Raw genomic sequence first — 24,410 nt, 5'->3', positions numbered from 1 at the left:
ATAATTCTGTTCTAGGTAGCAGAAGTTACAATATAAATGAACTCCAAAGAGAGTGTGAGTCCTTGATTGTATGCCAAGTCTTGCTTCCTTTAGTATACTGGCAGTCAAGTTTTCTGGATCAGAAGTTCATAAATTCTTTCTCTTATCACACCATGGAAAGAGATGTGACCAGGAGACAATGAACTTAGTTCTACTTCAGGTTCTTACACCAACCAGTTCTATAACCTTCAGCAAGTCCTTTAACCTTGGTATCCTGCCTTGCATAACTTATTAGGCAGCTCTAGAAAACTCTAGATCATGATCACAAACGTATTCTGAGAAATGTAAAGCACTACAGAAAACTAAGGGATTTTTTAAAAAGTTCGCTGTGTCTATATGACCCTACATCAATATAGGTATCCATTCTGAAAATTCATACCAGAAAGAATGGAGGGAAAGAGATAATTCTTAAATTGCCAGTTAAATAGCAAACCTCTAATATCTAGGAATAACAATATATTCCTAGAGCTGGCATCTCTGACTCCTCCTCCCTTTTACACAATCAGTCCCTGGGTCCTTTGTGTCTTCTCTACAAGCCCTCACATCTGCCCCTTTCTTTCATTACCACTTCACATTCCCAGTTCAGGCCTTTATCATCTCTCACACCTGGGTTACTGCAACAGCCTCTAACAGGCTCCACTTGTGGCCTCTCCCCCTCTTAAATCCCTCTGGCCCACAGCTGTAAGATTAATTTTCTTAAAACACCACAGTGATCATATCTGCTCAAAAATCTCTGAGGACTTTACATTACCTTCTCTATCAAGTTCAAATTCCTAAGCTCAGCAGTCCCTGTGCAGCTCTAGCTGCCTCCTCACCTTTATCTCTTATTACTCTTTCCAAACAAATCCTTCCTCAAACTGGTTTTTTAAGACCTTCGATATGCCTTGCACTTCTCTGCCTCTAAGTCTCCTTGGTGTATACAGCTTCTCTCCACCTAGAATACTCTCTACTTCCCAGCTTCCCTCTCAACCTATAGAAATTTAGCTCATTCTTCAAGGCTAGTTTCAACTAGCCCTGAGAACCACCTACTTTGTATACTTCTTCGGTTTACCACAACGAAAAAAGATGGCAGATTCTGAAGTTAGACACATTTGGGTTTCAGTTATAGCTTCAACAGCTGAGTGTCACTGGGCACATTCCTTAATAGCTCTTTGCCTCAGTTTCTTCCATCTGTAACATGGATATAATAGCAATTTCCCTTGGGCATATTGTGAGGAATAAGTGAGTCAATCCGTGTAAAGCATTTAGCATGATGCCTGGCATAGAGAAAAACCCAAGAGATTTAGAGATTCATGTTACTTTCGCCATTAATGTATTTATCTTAATCTGAATTCAGACAATACTTATGGCTTTTACAAACTGAATGTCCATGTGCATACGATATCATTCCCCTCACTCTCCTTTTCTACCCTCTCTCCTCATGTTTTTTCTTCCTCTCATCCCCTCCTTCTCCCTCCCAAGATTACATGATCCTGATAAGAGTATATCTCTTATACATCTTAGCATCTACAATAGTCTATCATACCTAGTAGGTGATCAATAGATTTGTTTAATCCCTAATGAAAGAATACCAAAAAACTGACAGTATTAAAATGTTATAATTCCTATAGTGGAAAAGTGTAATAAAATGCTTAATATAATAAACAGTTAAATTTCCAGCCTCACAAAATTAAATCTCTCCTCTCATGGTTCTTTACATTCTTCTTGCTTGTTCTTTTAAAACAAATAACTCAACCTATTCGTGCAGCAAAAGGTGCAACAGTAAATATATGGAAGTCAGAAAGCATCCCGGAACACAGGCTGGATGGAACACAAGGACCAGGAGACAACTCCACTGAACATAGCTCCGGATGAAGTGTAACAGGAAGACAATTTAAAAGGAAAGGTAACTGGCTCATTAGCAATGTTGATTTCACACACACACACACACACACACACACACACACACACAGACCAGTCCCAGCATTCCTTTGCACCCTGGGCCACATAATAAACAACGTAAATAACCAGGCTAGTATAGCAAGTAGATATAGAAATATCATTCAGCTCAACAACTGAGCTTACCATATGACCAAGTTAATTACTTATGTCAGAAGTGACTATTAACATACCTCAAGACTCTAAAATAACCAAGTTTGGCTAGTTAAATCACATCAAGGAGATATGGCCTTACTGTATACTAATCATTCACCTCAAGGAAATTAGTATGATAACTCCATATGCACATATATTATTACAGCATAAATGTTTTCAACAAAGTCCAGTGAAAATTGTTACTATAATACTGGTGTCTAGTTTATTTGCATGATTCTACTAACCTGCAGTTGCTTTTCAAACAAAATCAATCCTGGTAACCACTATCCTCAAAGAATTTACTAGTGGAATGAATTAAGATAGTCTGATGGTATGTTAATGACTTTCAAAAAACTAGCATAAAGTACCACATAAGAATAAAGTATTGTATATTAAATTTCTATCTCTATGATACTTGTCTTCAGAGTACCTTAAAATGTTTTCCAGCTTTGAAGTGAGATTATTCTCAAATTACAGATTCTTTAAGAGTTGGGAAAAACCTTACAAGCCCCCATTACAGGAATACTGTCTATCACCTCATAGGCAAAAGGCCTCCAGCCTTTGCTTGAATACTTTAAGCAATGGGCAAGGCAGTTTACTCCATTGTTATAAAATTCTTCCTTACAATCATTGGAAATCTGCCTTCCTGAACTTCTATGCAAGGATCCTAGTTCTGCACTCTGGAACAACATAAGGTAAATTAACCTCTGAAATATAATCACTTCTAGAATGTATTTGTCAATTTGGTCACATAAAGTGCAAAAGAAAGCTCAGAAAGAAAGAAAGAAACCACCCACCACTGTACACAACAAAATTTTGAAATTCAGGAAACTATGTTGAAATTACAAGCCAGATAACATATAAATATTAAGGGTAACCCGATTTTTTACAGTGGATGGTGGCACAGTGTTTATTGAATATCTTGCAACTTGAAACTACTAAATCCACCAACACAGTTTTAAAAATTATAGTTCTAAAGTTCAAGATGGTTTTTCCATTTGCCCACATTTTCATTTAGTCTATTTTCCTTAAAACATCTGGATGTTTTTTAAAGATCCCATTTCGGCTAGCTGGTGCAGTATTTTATTTTGAAACATAACTACTTTGAAAAAATAAAGCCTAAAAGAATAGAGTGTACAGGAGTGGGGGTAGGGTGAGGGAAGAAGGGCCCAGCAGGAAAAGACTGGTTACTGGGTATTTTCCTGCTGGCAGCATGCTTCACTGGCAGAGGCATCTGAACTAACGAGCCATACAAACACGACCCAAGCACAAGAACGATCCTGAGCAATGAGTAAAGCGTAAGTGTCTGTACGATGTGAATTGGCACCGGTCATCATGCAGCAGCAGATGCTTTGGGATCTGGGAGAGGAAAGGCAAGAGGTCCAAGACGCAGAGACCACGGCCACCCTCTGGGGGAGAGGAGGAGGGAAGAAACCGAGGAGTAACTACCGTTCGGCAGTCCAGGGGAGCACGAACAGTACGGAGCACGAGAGAGACAGCAAGTGACTGGAGAAGGCAGGGAGAGAGGCTGACGGGGGGGTGTGCAGTGTGCGGGTACGGAACGGGTCCGTGAAACGGGTGTGGGTAAGGGGCCGTGGGTGGGTGTTAGGGGCAACGCAGGAGTCCCGCGGTCCTCTCCCTGCAGCAGAGCAACAGAGAGAAAAGGAAGGGGGAGGGTGAAAAGCCAGAATGACTCATTCCCGAAAGGAAGTGCTCAAGCCGTAGGAAAGCGTGCCACGGGGGCTCGGGCGAGGACCGCGAGAGCTAGGTGCCCAGAGCGCTGGGGGGCAAACCCCGACGTCCGGGAGTTCCCGCAGCTCGTCTGTAAGACGCGGCGTGCGGGGGGTTCGCGGCAGCCGAGTGCCGAGGCCTGGGAAGCGGCGCGGCGCGTGCGCAGTGGCGCTCGGCGGGACCCGCTGAGGCAAAGCGGAGCCGCAGTGACAGAAGCGAGCGGAGCGGCTGCCGGGAGGGACTCACCGAGGCGCAGGGGCTGGAGGTGGTGCTGGGGGTAGGCGATCGCTGGACCGTGACCAAAGCCATCTAGGCGCTGCTGGGTTGTTCCGGGCAGGGCATTCTTGTCCTGAGTGTGGGGGACGGGAGGGTGACGGAGCCGGAATGGGGAAGGGGGTGTGGGGTGGGGGTGAGAGGAACGGGGAGGATGAGGAGGAGGCCGCGGGAACGGATGCAGGCTCCGCACCCGCCACCGGACTCTCGCAGACTGACGAACAGAACGGGCGGCTGGCGGGCGGACTGACGGGCGGTTCGGCAGCTGCGGGGCACAATGAGCGTTCCCAGTGCGCAGGCGCCACCTGTCAGCAACCGCCTCTCCCCTCGGCGCGCGCCTCTGCCTCGCGGTAACCCCTGAGTTGCCGGAAGCCGGCCGCGAGTGTGCGCCTCCCGCCGCTGCCCCTCGCGGGTCTCCTCCTGCGCGCGGGCCGCGCCGCGTTAGTCCCCGGGCGGCTGTGGAGTGGGGCGGGGTGGGACGAAGGGCCCCGGGGCTGGGGCCGCTGGAGTCCCGACTCTTCATTGATGACCATTTTATGAGGCGGGGCGCACAACTTAACCAACCTTAGTGAGAAGAAACTGAGGAGAGAACCCGAAGCGAACACATTTTCTGGTGGGAAGGGGCTCCGCGGAGATGCAAACGCTCCGAGCGTGGGTGGGACTTACTGAGCTCGAAGCCCTTCTGGCGCAATCGGGACGCGGAGTGTTTATCCCCGTTTGACCCGGCTCTCGGGCTTTTTCTCAGCTTTCCCACCCTTCGGCCGCAGAGTTTTTATGAGGAGACTTTGAAGAAGGATTTTAAATTCTGTACCGTGGGCCGCTTCCGGGTACCCTCGTGTTTCCTCCATTACCCTGGCCCCTGTCTCAGGACTCATTCATTTATTCCTGAGGGGGAGAGAGGCTGAGTGAGCCTGGGAGGCCAAGAAAGCTGGGCTTCAAGTTATAAGGGTCCAACCTGCTAATTACCTCCCACTTGCTTCCTGCTGGGAAGAAATTCGCTTAAACAGGATTTGCTTCTTGAGGTTTCTTCTCCTTGTCTCTAGGTTTCACAGACATCTGTGAAATATAGATTAAATATTTTCAAGGAACCAGTTTCTAAAAGATCCACCGTCAGCAGAACACAAACCGAGGAGATCATGAAAAATCAATTAAAAAAGAAAAAAGATCAGACTATGCAAATACCATTGAGTATTTACACACAGAGTGACAAAGCTATTTCTCGGTTTGAATGGGTGCGCTAGGAAATACCACCATAGATATCAAAGCCGTAGAGCACACATGTAAGAGTTTGCAGTTTATTAAAGCCCACCTTCTGTTTCTCTCTCAAACTTTCTTGGATCTTATTGCTTGTTTTCAACTAACAGGGCTGAGGAGCTCTTTCTGGCTGCTGTATGGTTAAGTGCCACTAGAGCCCTCTGTGCTGAGCCTTTGTTCTCTCCCTGGGGCCCTGTGGTTGAAATAATTAGAAGCGAGGCTCCATCGAAATCCAGACGCAGAGGGTCCCTGTACTGTATTCTCTGTACAATGGAAATGGATTACAAAGACGCCAGCTGGTAGGCTTTTGCCCCCTGGTGGTGGTCAAGAGTTTCTGCCAAGCATAATTAAAGATGTACGGTTCACAGGTTAAACCATCTTGAACTGCTTTTTTTTTTCCCCGGAGCTACCTGGAAAACAGGAAACGAGTAGACAAAGTTCAAAAGTAAGAACACTGAGCGAAAGCTATATGCATAGCCGAGAAATATACACAGCTGAAAGCTGAGTGAATTCAAATAAATGAAACACATGTGCTTTTTAAACCGAAGTGTCATTCTAGAAAAAGTATTATTCAAATCAACAGGTCTTACAAATGTACTTGTATGTTGACTTTCTTACTGGCTCAGGGACAACAGCATTAATTTTTGACTTTTGTGTAGCAATATAATCTTAAATTCTTTTGGAAGATGAAAGACAATTCCATTAATCTTACGGTGGGAAAGAGCACTATCATAGGAGTCAGAGGACTTGGCTTCTAGTTCCAGTTCTAAAACCTTAAGCAAATGGCTTAAACTTTTTGAGTTTTAGTTTCTTCATTTCTACAATGAAGCTCTAACTCACAGGATTCTTGTGATCAAATGAGATACTTGGTAAAGTGCAGTATAAAGTGTAAAGCCTTGTATGTGATTAAGATTATTAGTCTCTAAAGTTTGTTCCAAGTTCAGTTAGCTTTTGCTGAGTGTACCCTATGTGTAGAAAATAGCATCAAGCAAAAAGGGAGCAAAAAGAACTATAAAGACATGATTCATGCCTTTTCTTAATAGAAGTAGATTAATGGTTAAGATACTGTCATATGTAGATAGACATAGAATATCTCTATTCAGCATATCTGAGGTGATAAAATCTCAGTCAAAATTGGCATTATAAGGTACCCAAGTTCATATTAAGTTTGCATCAGGAAGTTAATTTATTAATTTACACGGGAAATGTCTCTTCCAGGTATATGAGTTTTTAAGGAAACTAAGATTTAGAAATTATTGGTGCATATTCATTGATTTATTCACTCTTAACTGAGAAAACATTGAATGTTTATTATATGCTAGACAGTTTTACGGACAAAATAAGAGTATATCTACCTCTCATAACAGGTTCTAGCATATTAGTAGGGAAAACCACATCAAATTATGACAGTATGGTTTAGTGGTGCTGTGGCTTCAGCCACCACTACTAGGCCCCAAGGGAGATAAATATTTAGGAGAGGTCTAGATATGTATGAAGTATTTTAGAAACACAGAGGAGAAGGTCTGGGCAAAGGTAGGCTTTATGATACTGGCTTTCAAGCTTTGTCTGCAAATCTCAGTATAGCTGCTTTCTGAACTGAGCTGGATCACATGTGAGTATTTGAAATCTATGCTCTCTGCCCCATTTATACCTACACTTTTTTGGGTTCCACCCTTGTTCCTATTTTGTCTTCTGGTGACCTGAGGGAAGAGGTATGTACTTCAAATAGAGAGAAAATCCTAGAATCCTCTTACTATACTAGTTGAATTTGAGAAAAGACCAAGAGCAGATTCCCACAAGAGTGAGCCGAAGAGATAAAAGTCCTTCTAGTTCCATTTATAGCACCTTTTTTCTTCCCACCTGTGATAATGGAGGCCTATTTGTGCAATTAACTCTTAATTTGTATCCATCACTCCTTCAGGGGTGAAATTATAGGGGAACTTTCTGAAATTCCTTAGATCAGCTGGTTCTTAAGCCTTGAGAACCTGATGAAAACTATTAACTATCTCTCCAGAAAGACAACACACTTGCATATTTCATACACTCACTAAATGCTAATGAGGGGCCCAGGTTAAGAATCCTGATGTAAGTTTAAAGCAGTGCTTCTCAACCTTTTTTCATAACATAAATGATGATATTTGTATAGTATACTAGGATAAATTAAAGGGGATTTAAAGGCAGCTGTATGAGCTGGGTGAAAAAAATTGTTTTCTTTATGTATAATTATAATGAGAAACATAAGAAACATATGAAGGATGATAATAAATATTGAATTTACAAATGAATATTTGTAAGCTTCCAAATAAATTGTTCTAAAAATTTAATGAAAAACCTGAGATTGTGTCTATAAACATAATTCTTTTATATAGTTTTTTTTTAAGATTTTTAATTTATTTTATTTTTAGACAGTGGGGAAGGGAGGGAGAGAGGGAGAAAAACATCAATATGTGGCTGCCTCTCACTCACCCCCGCCCCCCGGGACCCCGCCGCAGCCCAGGCATGTGCATTGACTGGGAAGCAAACCAACAAACCCTTGGTTCTCAGGCTGGCACTCAATCCACTGAGCCATACTAGCCAGGACTATATAGGGTTTTATAATTAAAATGACTGGATGTAATTCCTCAACAACACAGTTTAACTGATCATTTGATAGTCATTATTGGTGAGAACTTACTCTATACAAGTGGGAGATAAATTTTTTTTAATTTCACAATTCAAAATTTACAAGTATGAATTATATTTGACTGTTAGCTCTTTTTCCCCATTTGCTACTTCCTGTTCCCCAGATCCATTCAGTATAATGTAATCAAAGTACTGGACTAACTCAATGCTCATTGGAAGGAGATGCTGGAAATCTGTGAACTATATTATGGCACAGAGCAGGAGAATTGGGGCAAGGCTGTTAAGTTAGTATATTGTTGGCCCTGCCAAGTAAAAGCAAATTGCTTCTGGTGGTCCTTGCCAATTTGCATGGAGAATTAAGCATTTGTTAGGTCAATAGCTGCATACCACATGGCAGGGGCTATATCGATTTGCTCCAGTAAAGATACTACATATCAAAGGGCAGCTGTAACGTTTATAATAATTTATAAACGTTATAATTTGATATAAATGTTTATAATTTATACACGTTAATCATATATAATGATTAAATTTATAATAATTTACAGTCATTCTCCAAGATCCATTCACCTTCACAGACCAAACAGGCAAGTGAAATTGGCATGAGGTAAGTTTCATCACCCCTGCTTCTTTCACATTTTTATTGGTGTCACTAATCTCTGTAATCCCCCAATCTGCTCTCCCAAGAAAGCAAAAATTTTTGTTTACTCTCCTGGTATGTGTATATGTGGGGAAGGGGGTTGCTAAGGGCTTCAGCTTGGCCCTTCATACTATAATGGTTCATATTCCAGGATCAAAGAGTCTATATGGAAATTCTGCCACCTACCAGGTATTTATTTTAATTATACATCCAGAAACTGGTGAGATCACCACATAGTGGTTCTATGGACCCACTCAGACACCTGTGATTCAAACTTGAATTAAGACTTCATATCTACCTGACCCACAGTGTCCTAGCACATACACAGGCCCACCCACCTGGGAATCGCCACCAGCAAGACCCCATTTGCTTGTGGGTAGAGGGGAAAGTAACTAAAGCCAGCCGAGAGCTTATCAAGTGACATTGTTCCCTCTTAGACCCCTCCCCCACATACAGCACCACAACACAGCAACATGGGTTGCCCCACCCTGGCAAATACCTAAGGTTCCACCCATTACAACATAACAGGTGCACCAAAACAAATAAATATGGCCCTAATGAAAAAACAGATCAAAGCTCCAAAAACAGAACTAAGCAAAGAATACATAGTCAATCTATCAGATGCAGAGTTCAAAACACTGGTAATCAGGATGCTCACAGAAATGGTTAAATTTGGTCGCAAAATAGAAGAAAAAGTGAAGGGTATGAAAAGTGAAATAAGGGAAAATGTATAGGGAACCAACAGTGAAGGGAAAGAAACCGGGACTCAAATCAACGGTTTGGAGCAGAAGGAAGAAATAAACATTCAACCAGAAAAGAATGAAGAAACAAGAATTTGAAAAAAATGAGGCGAGGCTTAGGAATCTCTGGGACAACTTTAAAGTTCCAACATCTGAATCATACGGGTGCCAGAAGAAGAGGAAGAGCAAGAAATCGAAAACTTATTTGAAAACATAATGAAGAACTTCCCCAATCTGGCAAAGGAAGTAGACTTCCAGAAAGTCCAAGAAGCTCAGAGAGTCCCAAAGAAGTTGGACCCAAGGAAGCACACACCAAGGCAAATCATAATTACATTATCCAAGATTAAATATAAAGAGACAATCTTAAAAGCAGCAAGACAAAGGGAGAGAGTTACCTACAAAGGAGTTCCCATTAGACTATCAGCTGATTTCTCAAAAGAAGCCTTGCAGGCAAGTAGGGGCGGGGAAGAAGTACTCAAAGTCGTGAAAGGCAAGGACTTACATCCAAGATTACTCTATCCAGCAAAGCTATTATTTAGAATGGAAGAGCAGATAAAGTGCTTCCCAGATAAGGTCAAGGTAAAGGAATTCGTCATCACCAAGTCCTTATTATATGAAATGTTAAAGGGGTTTATCTAAGAAAAAGAAGATGATCAAAACTATGAACAGTAAAATGACAACAACCTCACAATTATCAACAACTGAACCTAAAAAAAACAAAAACAAACTAAGTAAACAACTAGAACACAAACAGAATCACAGAAATGGAGATCATCACAAGGAGGGTTTTCAGTGGGGAGGGGGAAGAATGGGGGAAAAGGTACAGGGAATAAGAAGCATAATTGGTAGGTACAAAATAGACAGGGGGAGTTTAAGAATAGTATAGGAAGTGGAGAAGCCAAAGAATTTATATGCATGACCCATTAACATGAACTAAGGGTGGTGGTGGGGAGGAATGTCAATAGGAAGGGGGGTGGGGGGTGCAGAGCAGAGGGGAATAAAGGGGGGAAAATGTGACAAATGTAATAGCATAATCAATAAAATATATTTTTAAAAAAGACTTTGTCTCTTACCTGTCCACTTCAAGTCGCCATGTAAACTGGTATACTGCAGTGGCATTTTGGGCCCCCAGGAATTAACATCAATTTAGTGCCAATGTTTAGAAATCCCTGAAAAAACCCAGGTATTTCTTTTTCCCTAGCGCTCAATCATTTTAGGAAATGACCAGACATCCCTGGGGAGAAGACTTATTGGAAAATTTTCAGTATATATTAATGGCAGTGCTGCAGAATCCTCCCTTAAGGGGATCTAGCCTTCCTTTCAATTAAGGGGCTTAGGTTTGGAAACTGGGTAAGAGGTCAGAATTCTCTGCTGTGTTGACTACAGTAATATTTTTGGCCATGGATTTTTAATATTATGTGTAGATGATCAACATTTTAGTAGGCCGTCCATCTATTTTGTTTCTAGGACCACAAATATCACTAAGGGTCAAAATATCTGATTGCCACTAAATCTACACTTCTCTTTATGGTAAATGTGCCCACCTTATCTTTGGTAGTTCAACACTGACATTGGCTTCTCCTACTTTGAAATGGATCATCCCATCATGCCTAGCCTACAGAAGAAAGCCACCATGAAGCTTTTCAAGGATGCAAGTACTCCCATTCTCTAATGTATTTTTCAATGCCTTAGTAATGTCCCAGAGTCCTCTAGGAAGATGTGCTTGAGGGTAGTGGATGTGTAGGTCATATGTGATAAATCTGTTGCAACAATTACATCTCCCTAAGCCTTTGGATGTTCTTACTTTATGCCAGAGAGGTTCTGATATCTCAACTTAATTAAACATAGGACACAGTGGAGTCTATGTTTCAGTGAACTTATCAAGTTGTTAGTGTCATTCCTAGCTGTAGGTGCTAACACATTAAATCCTTTCTTTCTGATAAGTGTGCCCATATCAAGAAATCCTAACCAACCTGGTATTATATTCTGTGCTCCTTCCTTTAATTCTCTTATAATATGCTCTCACACATATTCCCTGGGTTTCTGTCACTGTATAAGCAAATAGTGAAAAATTTTTGCTATAAAAGCTATTTCCTCCTGGTCAGACTTTGTATTTGCCCTGCTTTGATTCTCTTCTCTTTATCTTTTGTATATCTACTATAGATTTTGCTTGGTAGTTAACATGAGGGTTACATAAAACATCTCATAGATACAATAATTTATTTTAAACTGATAATTTGAATCACATACAAAAACTCTACCCTTTTACTCTGCCCCCCCCACATTTTATGCTTTTGATGCCATAATTTACATATTTTTATATTGTATTTCCATTAGTAAATTATGATAGCTATTGTTATTTTTAATACTTCTGTCCTTTAACCTTTGTACTAGAATTACATGATTAATATACTACCATATCATAGTATTAGAATATTTTGAATTTGACTATATATTTATATTTACCAGTGTGTTTTATATTTTTTATCTTATCATGTTACTAATTAGTGATGAAATCCCTCAGCTTTGTTTGGGAAAGACTTTATCTTTATTTCTGAGGATAACTTTGGTTGAAAAAAATTTTTTTTTCATCACTTTGAATATAACACCCCATTCCTGCCCTGTAAAGTTTCTGCTGAGAAATCTGCTGATAGTCTTATGGGCTTCCCTTTTAAGTGACAAGCTTCTTTTTTGTTGCTGTTTTCAAGATTCTTTGTCTTTAATTTGTGACTGTTTTATTATAAGGTGTCTCACAGAAGATCTCTTTTGGTTGAATTTGTTTACAGACCTATGAGGTTCAAGAATTTGGGTTTTTAATCTCTCTTCAGATTTGAGAAGTTCTCAGACATTATTTATAAATGTCCTACACCTTCTCCCTCTCCTTAGACTGTCATAATATATAGATTCTTTCTCTTATTGGTGTTCCATAAGTCCAAAGGCTTTCTTCATTCATCTTCATTTTTTAAAAATGTGTTTTCCTTTGACTGGTTAATTGAAATGATCTGTATTCAAGTTCACTGATTCTTTCTTCTGCTTGGTCTAGTTATTGTTGAAGTTCTCTACTGAATTCTTCATTTCAGTCATTGTATTCTTCAGCTCAAAAATTTCTCTTTGGTTCTTTTTTATTGTTTCTTTCTCTGTGGAATTTATTATTTCATTCTTATATTATTTTCCTTATTTCATTAAATTATTTATCTTTTTTTCTCTGAGCATCTTCAGAACAATTATTTTTAATTCTTTGTCAGACATTTTGTGAATCTCACTTCTTTAGGGTCCATTACTGGAAGTTAACTGTGTTCCTATGGTAATATCACATTTCCCTGATTCTTTATGATCCCTGTAGCCTTTGTAGATGTCTGTGCATTTGAAGAAGCCATTACCTCTTCCAGATTTAATGTACTGGCTTTGGTAAGGAAAGACCTTCACCCATGGGCAGAGGCATGCTGGAACATGCTGTGACCCTAGGTCTAGTGGTACATGGGCCAAGTGTGAGGGCATGTAGTGACTCTGAATTTGGGGGCATAGCATCCAATCATCTGAGGTAAGCTGGAGTCCACGACATAAACAACTGTATGATAATTGGTAAGAGCAGCAGGCAGCTCATGATGGCTGCAAGGGCTGCTGGGGTCTTTAATGATACCTCCAGTCCAGTGTCTTGGGACTGTAGTAGGCAGTGGTGGTGGCTAGAACCAGCAGTGTGTACATTTGCAAGAACTGGCTGCACAGGGGCTGGTTGCAGGCATATGTGCAGTGGTGGTGATGACCAGGGCCAGCATCAGGGGCAGAGGCCAACTTCAGGTTCACAAGTAGCTGCAGCAACTCTGGTTGTCATTGTATACTTGCATGACTATAGAGAGTAGCCAAGGCATGTGCTTGGTAGTAGAGGCTAGTGATAGAAATTGGGGCAGGCACCTTGCAGGTTCACAACTATAGGGTTAACTGAGGGGGGAAGAGCCATGCAGGTCAATGAGAGGAGTCAAGGTCAAATCCAGGCCCAAAAGCAGCTTTGGGGGCCTTGACTGTTGGAATATACTTGTGGGGCTACCAGGGATTGATGTAGGAATATACACAGCAGTAGAGTCTTCTAATAGGAGTCAGGCTAATGGTGTGCAGGTGCACAGCTGTGGGAATCTCCTGCCACATTCAGTAGTTATCAATATCTTTCACCAGCTCTTCTGTCTCAGCCTTACTCTTTTTTTTTTAAGATTTTATTTATTTATTTTTAGAGAAAGGGGAAAGGAGGAAAAAAGAGAGGGAGAGAAACGTCAATGTGTGGTTGCCTCTTGTGTGCCCCCTGCTGGGGATCTGGCCTGCAACCCAGGCATGTGCCCTAACTGGGAATTGAAACAGCAACCCTGTGGTTGAGGTTCAATCATTCCTGGTTGAGTGGATTGCAGGCCATCACTCAATCCACTGAGCCACATGACCCAGGGCTTAGCCTTACTTTTAAGTGTTCATCAACAGGGGTGTACCTTCAGCCTTCTTATTTTTTCTCCTAGTTATTAGTATTGGGTGAGTTCCATTAGCGTCCTCCTACAAAGACATCTTTCTGTTAATATCCAGGGGGTCAAAACTTATAAGAAATCCAAGTAAATGACATATCTTTTATTAGTCTGAATAATCAGAATTATGTATGATTTCTCTTTAATACTGAAAAACTCCTTCCTCAAGCATAATTGGCTACTCTTTCATATATGATTGACAGTCTTGCCAACCAAGATGCCAAATGCTACAATTCACTAATTTAAAAATCTAACGGGAGTGTGTGTGGAGAGTCCTTAACTAGATTCACAAAGGTTAGTTTTCAGCCAACAACCTAAGTGGAATGACTCTATAATCTCATGGGTGGGAATATGAAGTGTGCAGAATGCAAATTAATTAATGCTGTTCAGACTGTACAATGCTTCCATCATATTCCAGTGATTCCACTTGATTCTGCATAAGTTTCTGCAAATGCATCATATTTCAGTGGCATTCAGATTCTTACTTGAAACTTCTATGAGGCTATCAAGCAGGTAGCTTAAATGTAATACCTCCAAACTCAAACTTGTGTCTTCTTCAAACCTGTTATTTTTTTCCTTTCCTTATTTTACTAAATGACATCACCACCCATTCTGCTTTCTAAATATTAAAACCACACTCACTGAGCCTTGACTAACCTCCTCTTGCACTCCTTAGATCCAATTATGCCCCAATCCTGATCATTGTAGTTGTTGGGGTTTTTTTTAGTTCCCTCAGAACAGACCCTGATCCAAGATGTTGAGTGTATGTTCATTTGGGAGGTGTTTCCAGAAGACAATGGTAAGGGAGTAGGGAAGTAATACAGGAAGTAAAACAAGTCTGTAATGTTAGACAGGTATCAAATGCATAATTAGGCAGGTTTCACTGTGGACAATTGAGGTTCAATCCTATTGAGGAACTCTGGGAGACAGTATAGAACATACCTCAGAAATGCTCCACCTGTGGGACCACTTGCAACTTCCTATTCATCAGTGGCTGAGGGCTTCGATCAGATATTAACTTCCAAGCTCTTCCGGCCTGTCTCACATTTGGACTGACAGGAAGCCCTCTGACAGAATTGCAGATGTTTACAATCAGAAATTTCTGCATGTACTGTAAAGGTGAAGCTGAAGGGATATGGTTAGAGTACTGACGATGTCTGGCAGTGTCCCTCACTATGCCGTGAGGGGCAGTGAGGCATTCACTTCAGGTGTAACATTTAAGGTGCAAAATTTACCTTTATTCTCTTTCCCCACCCCCAGTCCTTCATACTTTCAGGTTTGCTGGTGGAACTAACTTCTTAAAAACACCAATTTGATCACATCTGTACAATGCTTAAAATGCACAGATAAAGTCCAAATTCCTTGATTTAGCATGAATAACTTTACAGATTGAAAAGTTACATTTTGTGGACACTGAGAAAGAAAATACCTACTAAGAAGGGCTCCTGGTGGCTTAACTGGGCTTTAAAAAAAGAGCCTAGCAGCCATTTCTAAACAGTGGCCTCTCATGCAAACAGCACTTCAGGCAGAAGCCTGAACTAAGCTACCTGCCTCCTGTACTGAACTGTCTTCCTGCACTGTTTCTGCCATCTGAGGCAGCCGTTATAGAGGATTTCCTGGAATCCTGTTTCAAACTATAGGAGCGAGGCTTCCCCATTCAACTGGAGCTGTGCAGCTATATCCCCATCAACATCTTCACCAATGATTCAGAGCAGTTCCACTGGAGTCCTCATTTGCATGTGGACAGACCAAATCAAGCACCTTCTGTCTATATAAGTCATCTCCCCTCTGGCTCTGGGAGCCCTTCCCTTTTTTTGTTTTTTAAAGTATTTTATTTATTTATTTTTAGAGAGTGGGGAAGGGAAGGAGAGAGAGGGAGAGAAACATCAATGAGTGGTTGCCTCTTGCATGCCTCGCACTGGGAACCTGGCCTGCAACCCAGGCATGTGACTAGGAATCAAACTGGTGACCCTTTGGTTTGCAGGGCGGCATTCAATCCACTGAGCCACACAGACCAGGGCAGCCCTTCCCTCTCCACTGAAGACTGTCTCTCTGTCTGGAGCTGAAGCATGGAAGATGTTTTGCTGGAGCAGAGCAGAGCAAGAAAGAGCAGATGGAACTGACCAGAGTAGAGCAGAGCTGCCTAGCCCAAGCCCCGGCCTCACCCCAGGGCCACCTTGCCCCAGGGCCTCTTCCCAGCCATTCTGTCTCACAGCCATGCTGCTACATAATTGAACTATGACACTATTGAGCTGTTTTTCAGCCATGCTGTTTTCACAGCTGTGCTGTATCACAATTGAGCTGTTTTGCACTGAATAAAATTTCCTTCTTCACTGCACCCCTAATTAGGACTTTCTGTTGACATTCAGTTGGTGCCAGTGACCATTGTTTGACACTTTTTAGCCTCATTTTCTGCTACTTTCTTTTATATAACTATGCTCTGCTACATGAATGCTTCAAATAGTTTTTCAACTTTCATAATCTCTTGTGTGTGTATTGTTCTGTCTCAAATAATCTTCCCCACTGCTTTACACAAAAAGTTCTTACTACTCCCTTGAATCCAGCCTGAAAATCTATTTTTCTGTGAAAACTTCCCTGATTTCTCTGCAAAAATATATTATTTATTCCTCTGTGTTCCTTAACATTTTGTATGTACTTCTATTTTTGCACTTTGCAGACTGAATTTCATCTGTTTATTCCTTTTTCCCTCACTCAACTGGGAACTCTTCAAAGACAAGTCTTATTCATATTTTTCACCCCTGTGTCTACCTGCATATAGAAGGCAGCTAATAAAGGTTTATTGAGTTTAATTTATCTGAGTGCATCCAAACAAAACAGATTTTTAAAGAAATGGAAGGATGCTTCTTAGCAATTTCAGGAGACAGACACTATAAGCAAAGAAAACAGTCTGTGAGAATGTACTATTGGGACCTATCAAAGAAATCTGGTTTATATTATTTATTTATGAGCTGCTTCAAAAAGGCTTTGAGGCAGATATTTTTAAGTGCTGGAATCTGTTGTCTCCAAAGGACATACTTTTGGTTTATTCAGCTAGAATATATGTTATGTTGATAAAAAGGCGAATACTCTAGCACAGGTGTCCAACCTTTTGGCATCTCTGGGCCACATGGAAGAGGAAGAGTTGTCTTGGGCCACACAATAAATACATTGCAACTCATAATCATAAAAAAATCTCTAATGTTTTAAGTAAATTTACAATTTTACGAGGGCCACATTCATAGCCATCCTGGGCCACATGCACCCTCAGGCCATGGGTTGGACACCCCTGCTCTAGCACAGTATAAACATACCATTTCAAATGAAAGACTCCCTAGATTATAACCATCCTAGAGGCAGAGGCCATGGATAAAATTTATCTTTTACATAGCACCTAGCCTAAACCCACACAAATTTTTTATTTTTTTTAACCCTCACCCATGGATTGGTTTTAGAGAGAGAGCAAGGGAGAAATAGAGAGAGAGAAAGAGAAACACTGACATGAGAAACATTAATCTGTTGCCTCCTACATGCACCCTGACCAGGGATGGAACTAGTAACCTAAGTATGTGCCCTAACTGGAAATCGAGTCTGCAGCCTTTTGGTGTACAGACGACACTCCGACCATCTGAGCCACCAGGCCAGGGCTACACCAACTTTCAAATGAGTTTTGGCTCAGAAGTGATTTTGGTAATCTGTGGCAATCTATAGTCATTTGCAATGAAGTGGGGACCTGGTAATTATCCATTTTAATTCTATAACATGAATAGACAAACCAGATAAATCACATTTCTCTCAGAACATCCCTCCAAAAAATGCTTTTTAGTGAAATTATTATTACAGTGTCTGTCAGCCTTTCTCACATGAATTAGGTATCCATCCAAGTTTCACTTCACCTCACCCTGATTGGTATTTCAAAAATTAATAAGGATGCTAATAATATTTTTAAAAATTTAGTTGTATTACTGTTGCCATTTTTAAAAATGATAATGGTGATGATTACTGGAGTGAATTTTCCTGTCTCCCTGAGCACTAGACTAGTATTAATCTAGCTTCAGTCAATAATAACAGTAAAAACAGTAGTACAGTTTGAAAAATTTAACAGTTGAGAACTTATTACCATTCAATAGAACTGTGGGATGCGGTGGGGGGTTGGGAGAGATATTTGATCTTTCAGAGTACTTTTTGTTGTTTATTAATATTTTCTTTCTCTTGTTTTGTTATTAATAATGATGTGGTAATACGTTCCCCTACCATTTGGTGATAGTTTTAGTGATCCAGATGAGTGAGTCAGCGTCTCAGGAGGAACCCAAAGCGGCTCAGGTACCTGACTTAGATAGGTTCCTAACCATTTAACCATGAGAGGATTTGAGGTTCAACTTTCTTGGGAGAACTGAGATGAAATATCATATTTTATCATTTAATTATTTCTCTTTTTAGTTGAAGTATTCTGTATCAGGTTTTGACAAAAAAAAAAAAGTGCTGCAAACACAAGGGATCAACTAAGAGGCAGTGGCCTCTTTCTAATTGGTTGACATTCATTATGTATTAATGAGCCCGTTACTGTTTGAATTTGTTAATTCAAGTACTTGCTGTGATTTTATTTTGTATGGTGTTCACTCATTATGTGAAAATGTTTAACATAAAAAGCTAGAGTATATGATGTTAGTTTATTTCCAGTTCCTTTTGTGTACCACTTACTAACCACTGTTTCCATTTTAGGAAAATGAAAAAAACAAAGGACAGCAGGAAGCAACCGGAGTGAATGAGCCTAGTGAGGTAGAGTTTTCATGAAAAATCTGATGTTAATGCTGAAGAGTAAACTGGAAAAATTTATTTTCTTATGAAAGCAAGAAAAGATGTAGCTATGCAAACAGATAAAATAGCAAATGAAAAAATTAAGCTGACTCACTTTAAGCTGTTGCAGGAAGCTTCCATAGATAAATAATTTGTGAAGAACTATTGTGAATTGTTTATAAATAAAGATTGCTTTTTTTTAAGTTTGGGGATTTTTTTAAATTGATTTTAGAGACAGACAGACAGACATCAATTTGTTGTTCCAGTTATGCATTCGTTGGTTGCTTCTTATAGTTGGCACAGGGGTGTCCAAACTTTTGATACACTGGGCCACACTGGAAGAAGAAGAGTTGTCTTGGGCCACACATTAAATACACAAACACTAAGGAAAACTGATGAGCAAAGAAAAGGTTTTAAGTAAATTTACGATTTTGTGTTGGGCCACGTTCATATCCATCCTGGGTCACATGCGGCCCACAGGCCACTGGTTGGATACCCCTAGGTAGAGCATTGTCCCTATATGCCAAGGTTGCAGGTTGGCGTATGGGGACAACACTCTACCTAGGAGTGTCCAACCGGTGGCAAGGTCACAGGTTGCAGTCTCTGGTCAGGGCACATACAAGATTGCTTTCTAAAATCAGAACTATTACCCTAAGTACAATAAACACCAGATTTTAGGATAATTTCACTATCGTTCTGAATATGTAATTTCCATGTTATTCATTTAAGTAACTTTGTGTTTAAGTAAACACAAGACATAGGAGAAAGCATTTACAGAAACAGGGAGGCAACTAAAAATAGCTATGTAGATTCACCATTAAGTTGATTAATATAAGTCTTCAAAATATTCTATTATTCTTCTTTCAAAAGTACATTGTCATGAGTACAAAAAGCTATTTTGCCACTATTTATTCATAAAACTAACCTTTAATTTCTTCAATTAAGATGAAATGTTTTTCTTTCCACCACAAACATGAAAGGTGATTCCAATAGTAAAAGAAAGTAATATTTTCAAAAGTCTGACTTCACTATGCTGCGGTCTCAAATTATGTTTCTAGGAAGTATTGTATAATTCAAAGACTAATGTACATCAAGTATAATATTCTCAGCATATACTTGTTAGCAATAGGAAGATGTGATGACACATTGAGCCAATGCATTTTATCTTGTGAATGTAGTAAATAGACTGTGATTACTGCATTGCTTCTAATATACAGCATTTAATGTTAGCAAAATTAAGTAAGAATGTTTGGTAACTCCTACAAGGCATTTATCTGCATTCTTTAATTGGGAGAGTTAATGCAACTTTGAGGAAAAGCAACTCATTTTGAAATTGCTGTTTCTTTTTCTTTTCAGAAGCCACAGAGTCAACCAGGCAGTTCTGCATTAGATACCAGCAACAATGTGGGGGAAGAATCAACAAAAGAAATCAAATCCCAAGGTAGAGAACTAGCCTTTCCCCTACACCAGCGATTTTCACCCTTTGTGCTGCAGCATGTACACCATCGTGCCGCAAGAATTTTTAAAACACGCAATACCTATCGTGTTTTTCAGACTATAAGACGCACCCTCCCCCCAAATTTGGTAGGAAAATGGGCGTGCGTCTTATAGTCTGAATGTAGCTTACCTGGCTTGCTAGGGGGTGGGGGAGTGGATGGCAGTAGAGCGGGGTTTTTTTTTTCCTATTTTTCTCCTCTAAAACCTAGGTGTGTCTTATTTTCCGGTGCATCTTATAGTCCGAAAAATATGGTATTTGGTCAGGGGCACTGACCTCTTTTCCTTTAGATTGTCAAATTAAAAAATGTCAATAGCCAACACAATATTAGTCATCTGTTGTGAATGAATCAAAATTATACCCTTTTTTTTTTCAGATCAGAAAAAAAAAATTTATTTTTTAGTGTGCTGAAGAATTTTAGTAATTAATTTATGTGTGCCGTGGGATAAAAAATGTTGAGCTGCCCTACTCAATAGAATTTAAAACTATTATGTAGTTTTTATTAGCAATATATACCTCAAGATTTTGCCCTTTAAAAATATAATCCTAAGAGCATTTTAAATACAGTTTGGGAAATAGTTTAAAATATATTCCCTTTTCCTTCTGTTAATACTTTTGAGGCAATTTTATGACTGAATTAAGATTCCTGACAGACACATACCAAACAACCCATTAATGCAAACATAAAATGGGGCGCAAAGTGATTAGGCCTGCATATTGTTTTTCTGTTTCTTCTTTTTACCCCTGTTCTCAACCACATATTTATACTGTTCAAATTCTAGCCCAGTTCTTAACCAAAATCCCACATAATATTGCAGATAGATTGAAAATTTATACGATCAAAGAGGCAACAAATTAGTGAGCAAGACATTCATCCCTTTCACTAATTCTTCGAATTTCAGATACTTTGTGAAATCCTATACAACAGAAATCCTTTACAATATTTATAATTTAACAATTTCAGTTTATATTTTGATTCACTGAAATTCCCTTCAATTTGGTTTATAAGTGTTGAGTGCTTAGTATACGATAGGCTGCACTAGGCTGAGTTATAATAATAATTATTGAAGTATTTTCTAAACTATAGATTGCTATGTAGACACTAGTTATAATTTTTAGGTGCTTGCTTTTCTCCAAGGTGTTTCTCTGTCTTTTTTTTTTTTTATCCTCACTTGAAGACATGCTTATTGATTTTAGAGAGAGGGGAAGGGAGGGAGAGGAAGTGGGAGAGAAACATCAATATGAGAGAGAAACATGGGTCGTACCTGCCCTGACTGGGGCCCGGGCACCCCAACCAGGGACCGAACCCACGACCTAGTCATGTACCCTGACTGGGGATCAAACTGCATAAACTTACAGTTTATGGGTTGATGCTGCAACCAAGTGAGCCACAGTAGCCAGGGCCTCTGTCTTTTTAACCAATTAAAAGCAATAATTGACTATATATTCTTATTAATACACATATTAATATGTACTCATTAAGAATCAAACTTTCCAACATTTACCCTGTTGTTATTGTAAACTTAGTACAATTTTCACAGCATCACTAACTTTTAAAAAGTTTCTTTGTAAGTCCCTCTTCCCCTGTCTCCCCTTGCCCCATACCAGTTTCTTGATTTCACTTCCTCCTCACTCCCATCCTCCACCACCACTATTCCATACATATACTTTGCCTTCTCCTGAACCAAATGGGCCAGGTTTATAAATGAACTTTTTCATTTTAAACATGCCAAACAGGATTGTGATCTAGGTGATTTGTTATAAATTTAATTAGGTGTTCACATTAATCAGTTATGGCCAAATTTGCACCTGCAAAAATTCACACATGTATTCCCTCAAGTAGTTTATTGCCTCTCCAGAAAACATATCAATCAAGAGTTTTGGCTTTTTCCTGTCCTTGTACTTTCATTTTCTGTTAGTGCTTTTCCATGTATACTACAGGGAAGCGTGTTTTGTTTGCGTAAGTCTATTCATCCCAGAATATGATATATACTGAAAACACTTGAGTTCCTTGTTGTAATATTAAATGCAATGCAACGTACTTAATTTATTCAGTGATCAGTCATAATTAAACCTAATGTTCTGACTCTCCCATTGTGAATGTGTGTGTGTGTACAAGTAAGAAGCGGGAAGAACTGTTATTGCAGTTTAAACATGTCAAAGGAAGTATCTTTATCCTTGTTTCATATTTCTCAAAATGATGTCTTGCCAGGCAGCTCCCAGAATGTGCTCAAGTACATTTTTTTGCATAGAAAATATTGTGGTTAAATATACTATTTGAATTTCTCATTTCTTTACCCTAATTATTTTACTTTTTAGGCTATGAGCTTAACTTGCATTTTGAGAAATCTTTTTTTTAAACCATCAATTTGCTCCCCTCTGTTCACATTACACAGCCTAAGATTATCAAAGTTTTGTAAGAAAATGCCTTTTCCTATAGCTATTGAATTTAATTCTAGTAGTATTTGGTAGTACTCCTTTTGCTCCACTTTCACAGTAGTCATTCTACATTATGTAAAAATGTTAAGAAATCCTAATAAGACCAAAGCAGCTGAGTTTCAGACATGGTCTGTATTTAAAGAGAACACCACACATCTAGTTGAATAGCCCTGCTGGGTCAATTTTTACCAGTTTAATGAGGACCTAACCCCACTAATGTTATAGGCCTTCTTATGAAGAAAAAGACTACTAAGGCTTATTATAATTATAACATGGCCATGCCCAGCAGTGAGCCATGCACTAAGTACAGGAAATGATAAATCACTTATAAGGCTGAACTTTTAAAATATGAATAAGGAATTCTTTTGTGTCCCTACCTACTTAGTTGAAAGCATTTATGCCCATAGTGCATAAATTAACACATCTTTGTATTTTAGAAGGTGGATTAATATAAGCGTGAAGGTGCATATGTTGGGGAGAATTTGAAAGGCTTTCAATTCTATGAAGAGTTTAGGAAGACAACCCTGAAAAATAATTTCAGTGCTCAGCATAGTGCTGGGCACAAAGCGAGACGTCAATAATTATTTATTGAGTGAATGTATAAATGAATCAATCTATCTGTAGAAGGTTTAGGACTGTCTAAGCACAGACTTGCTAAAAACCTCTAGTACCTGTATGAAACTATATTCAGTTGAATCTCTGAATTAACTTACCTTTGGGCAGTGCTGTAATTTATGATGCTTGGATTCAGAGGTCACTCAATCAAAAGACAGTTGTAGAAAGGTTTGTTCAGAATCCTGATTTATTGACCCTGCTATTGCTGCACCTCCTTTTCTTTTCTTGGTTTTATGGCCCTAAGATAGAAGTGTTTGACTAGAGTTATAACCACACACATCTACTTCTATTCTGCATATCAGTGAGGACAAGGTAAATGCTAAGACGATTGCTTAGCAACCCCTAATAAACAAACACACTAGAGGAACGCTAACAGGCTGCAACGAAGATAGAGAATGCCCTAGTTCATGTGGGAGTTTACTAACGAATGATGGCAGGTGGGTAGATATTAATTTGTTATATATGTGTAACACTACTCTTAAAGCAGGAGAAGGAATATCTCTTTGCCTTGGGTTATCCTGGGAAGGTTAGAAGCAAAAAGCGTGCATTTGAACCTGCAGACTTGAAAGAATTGCTCTTCCACGCTTATTTAAAATCAAAATGCAAACAATGCATATTAATGAGCAGTGTTACAAAACAGAATGGATCCCCCCCCTCCAAAAAAAAGTGGTTAATTTGTTTCTAAATCCAACTGAGAGATAAGGGAGAGTGTTATACTCCCCTCCTCACTTCTCCGTATTGGAATAAGAGAATTAGCCAAAGAGGAAACGAGAACTTGGAGGGGGGTTCATAAATACCATCCACTATTGGAATTAAGACATTCTTTAGATTAAATGTGGGCTTTTCAAGGGTTTCTTCATAGATTACTTAATTAGACTTTCCTTTGTTCTGACAATTTCTCAGATGTCCTTTTTTTTAATGACCTTGACAGTGGTCAGGATTGGATCACCACCCATCCCCTGGATCTAAATGGGTGAGGTCAGCCCCATCTAAACCAAATGGATTAAGAATGAGAGAAAGGTGGCTCCCCAAAGAGATTTGGGCAGACAAAAAAATTTATCCCTAGAGAGGAAGTGGTCAACTGTGTCACATGCTACAGAGAAATAAAATATGTGTTAAGGAGTACTACCAGGTATTTTTGTAGAATGTCCCTAACTGGGATTGGTCTGATGGGTTTTTAAAAATCATGATTA

At 39.6% G+C, this 24,410-nt stretch overlaps 2 protein-coding genes and 1 long non-coding RNA gene across 7 annotated transcripts in view; 1 reads left to right on the top strand and 2 right to left on the bottom strand.

Annotated features, from left to right (window-relative positions):
* The window catches only part of SSH2 (slingshot protein phosphatase 2), a 233,294-nt gene extending 228,908 nt beyond the window's left edge, over positions 1-4,386 (bottom strand). For 2 of the 3 annotated variants that reach the window (XM_024565153.3, XM_045199208.2), the window contains exon 1: positions 4,090-4,385. In XM_024565153.3, coding sequence (XP_024420921.2) covers positions 4,090-4,152 — 63 coding nt within the window. In that variant the 5' untranslated portion in view covers positions 4,153-4,385. Of the gene's footprint in view, positions 1-4,089 lie in introns of all 3 variants that reach the window. The other variant, XM_053911812.1, reaches the window with a different exon arrangement.
* Positions 4,387-5,408: 1,022 nt separating this feature from the next.
* LOC123480231 (uncharacterized) lies at positions 5,409-23,506 on the bottom strand. Its single transcript, XR_006656147.3, has 3 exons — positions 23,316-23,506; positions 14,817-14,999; positions 5,409-5,780 (listed from the first exon to the last, which is right to left on the bottom strand). It is a non-coding gene; the product is annotated as an uncharacterized lncRNA (long non-coding RNA).
* A 70-nt stretch (positions 23,507-23,576) lies between these two features.
* The window catches only part of EFCAB5 (EF-hand calcium binding domain 5), an 86,635-nt gene continuing 85,801 nt past the window's right edge, over positions 23,577-24,410 (top strand). For all 3 annotated transcript variants that reach the window (XM_045199204.2, XM_045199206.2, XM_045199207.2), the window contains exon 1: positions 23,577-23,654. In XM_045199204.2, coding sequence (XP_045055139.2) covers positions 23,645-23,654 — 10 coding nt within the window. In that variant the 5' untranslated portion in view covers positions 23,577-23,644. The remainder of the gene's footprint in view (positions 23,655-24,410) is intronic.

The sequence above is a fragment of the Desmodus rotundus genome, chromosome 9 (genome assembly GCF_022682495.2).
Source record: "Desmodus rotundus isolate HL8 chromosome 9, HLdesRot8A.1, whole genome shotgun sequence".
Taxonomy (NCBI): domain Eukaryota; kingdom Metazoa; phylum Chordata; class Mammalia; order Chiroptera; family Phyllostomidae; genus Desmodus; species Desmodus rotundus.
Note: the sequence above shows the minus strand (reverse complement) of the source record. Positions and strands in the feature narration are given on the sequence as shown.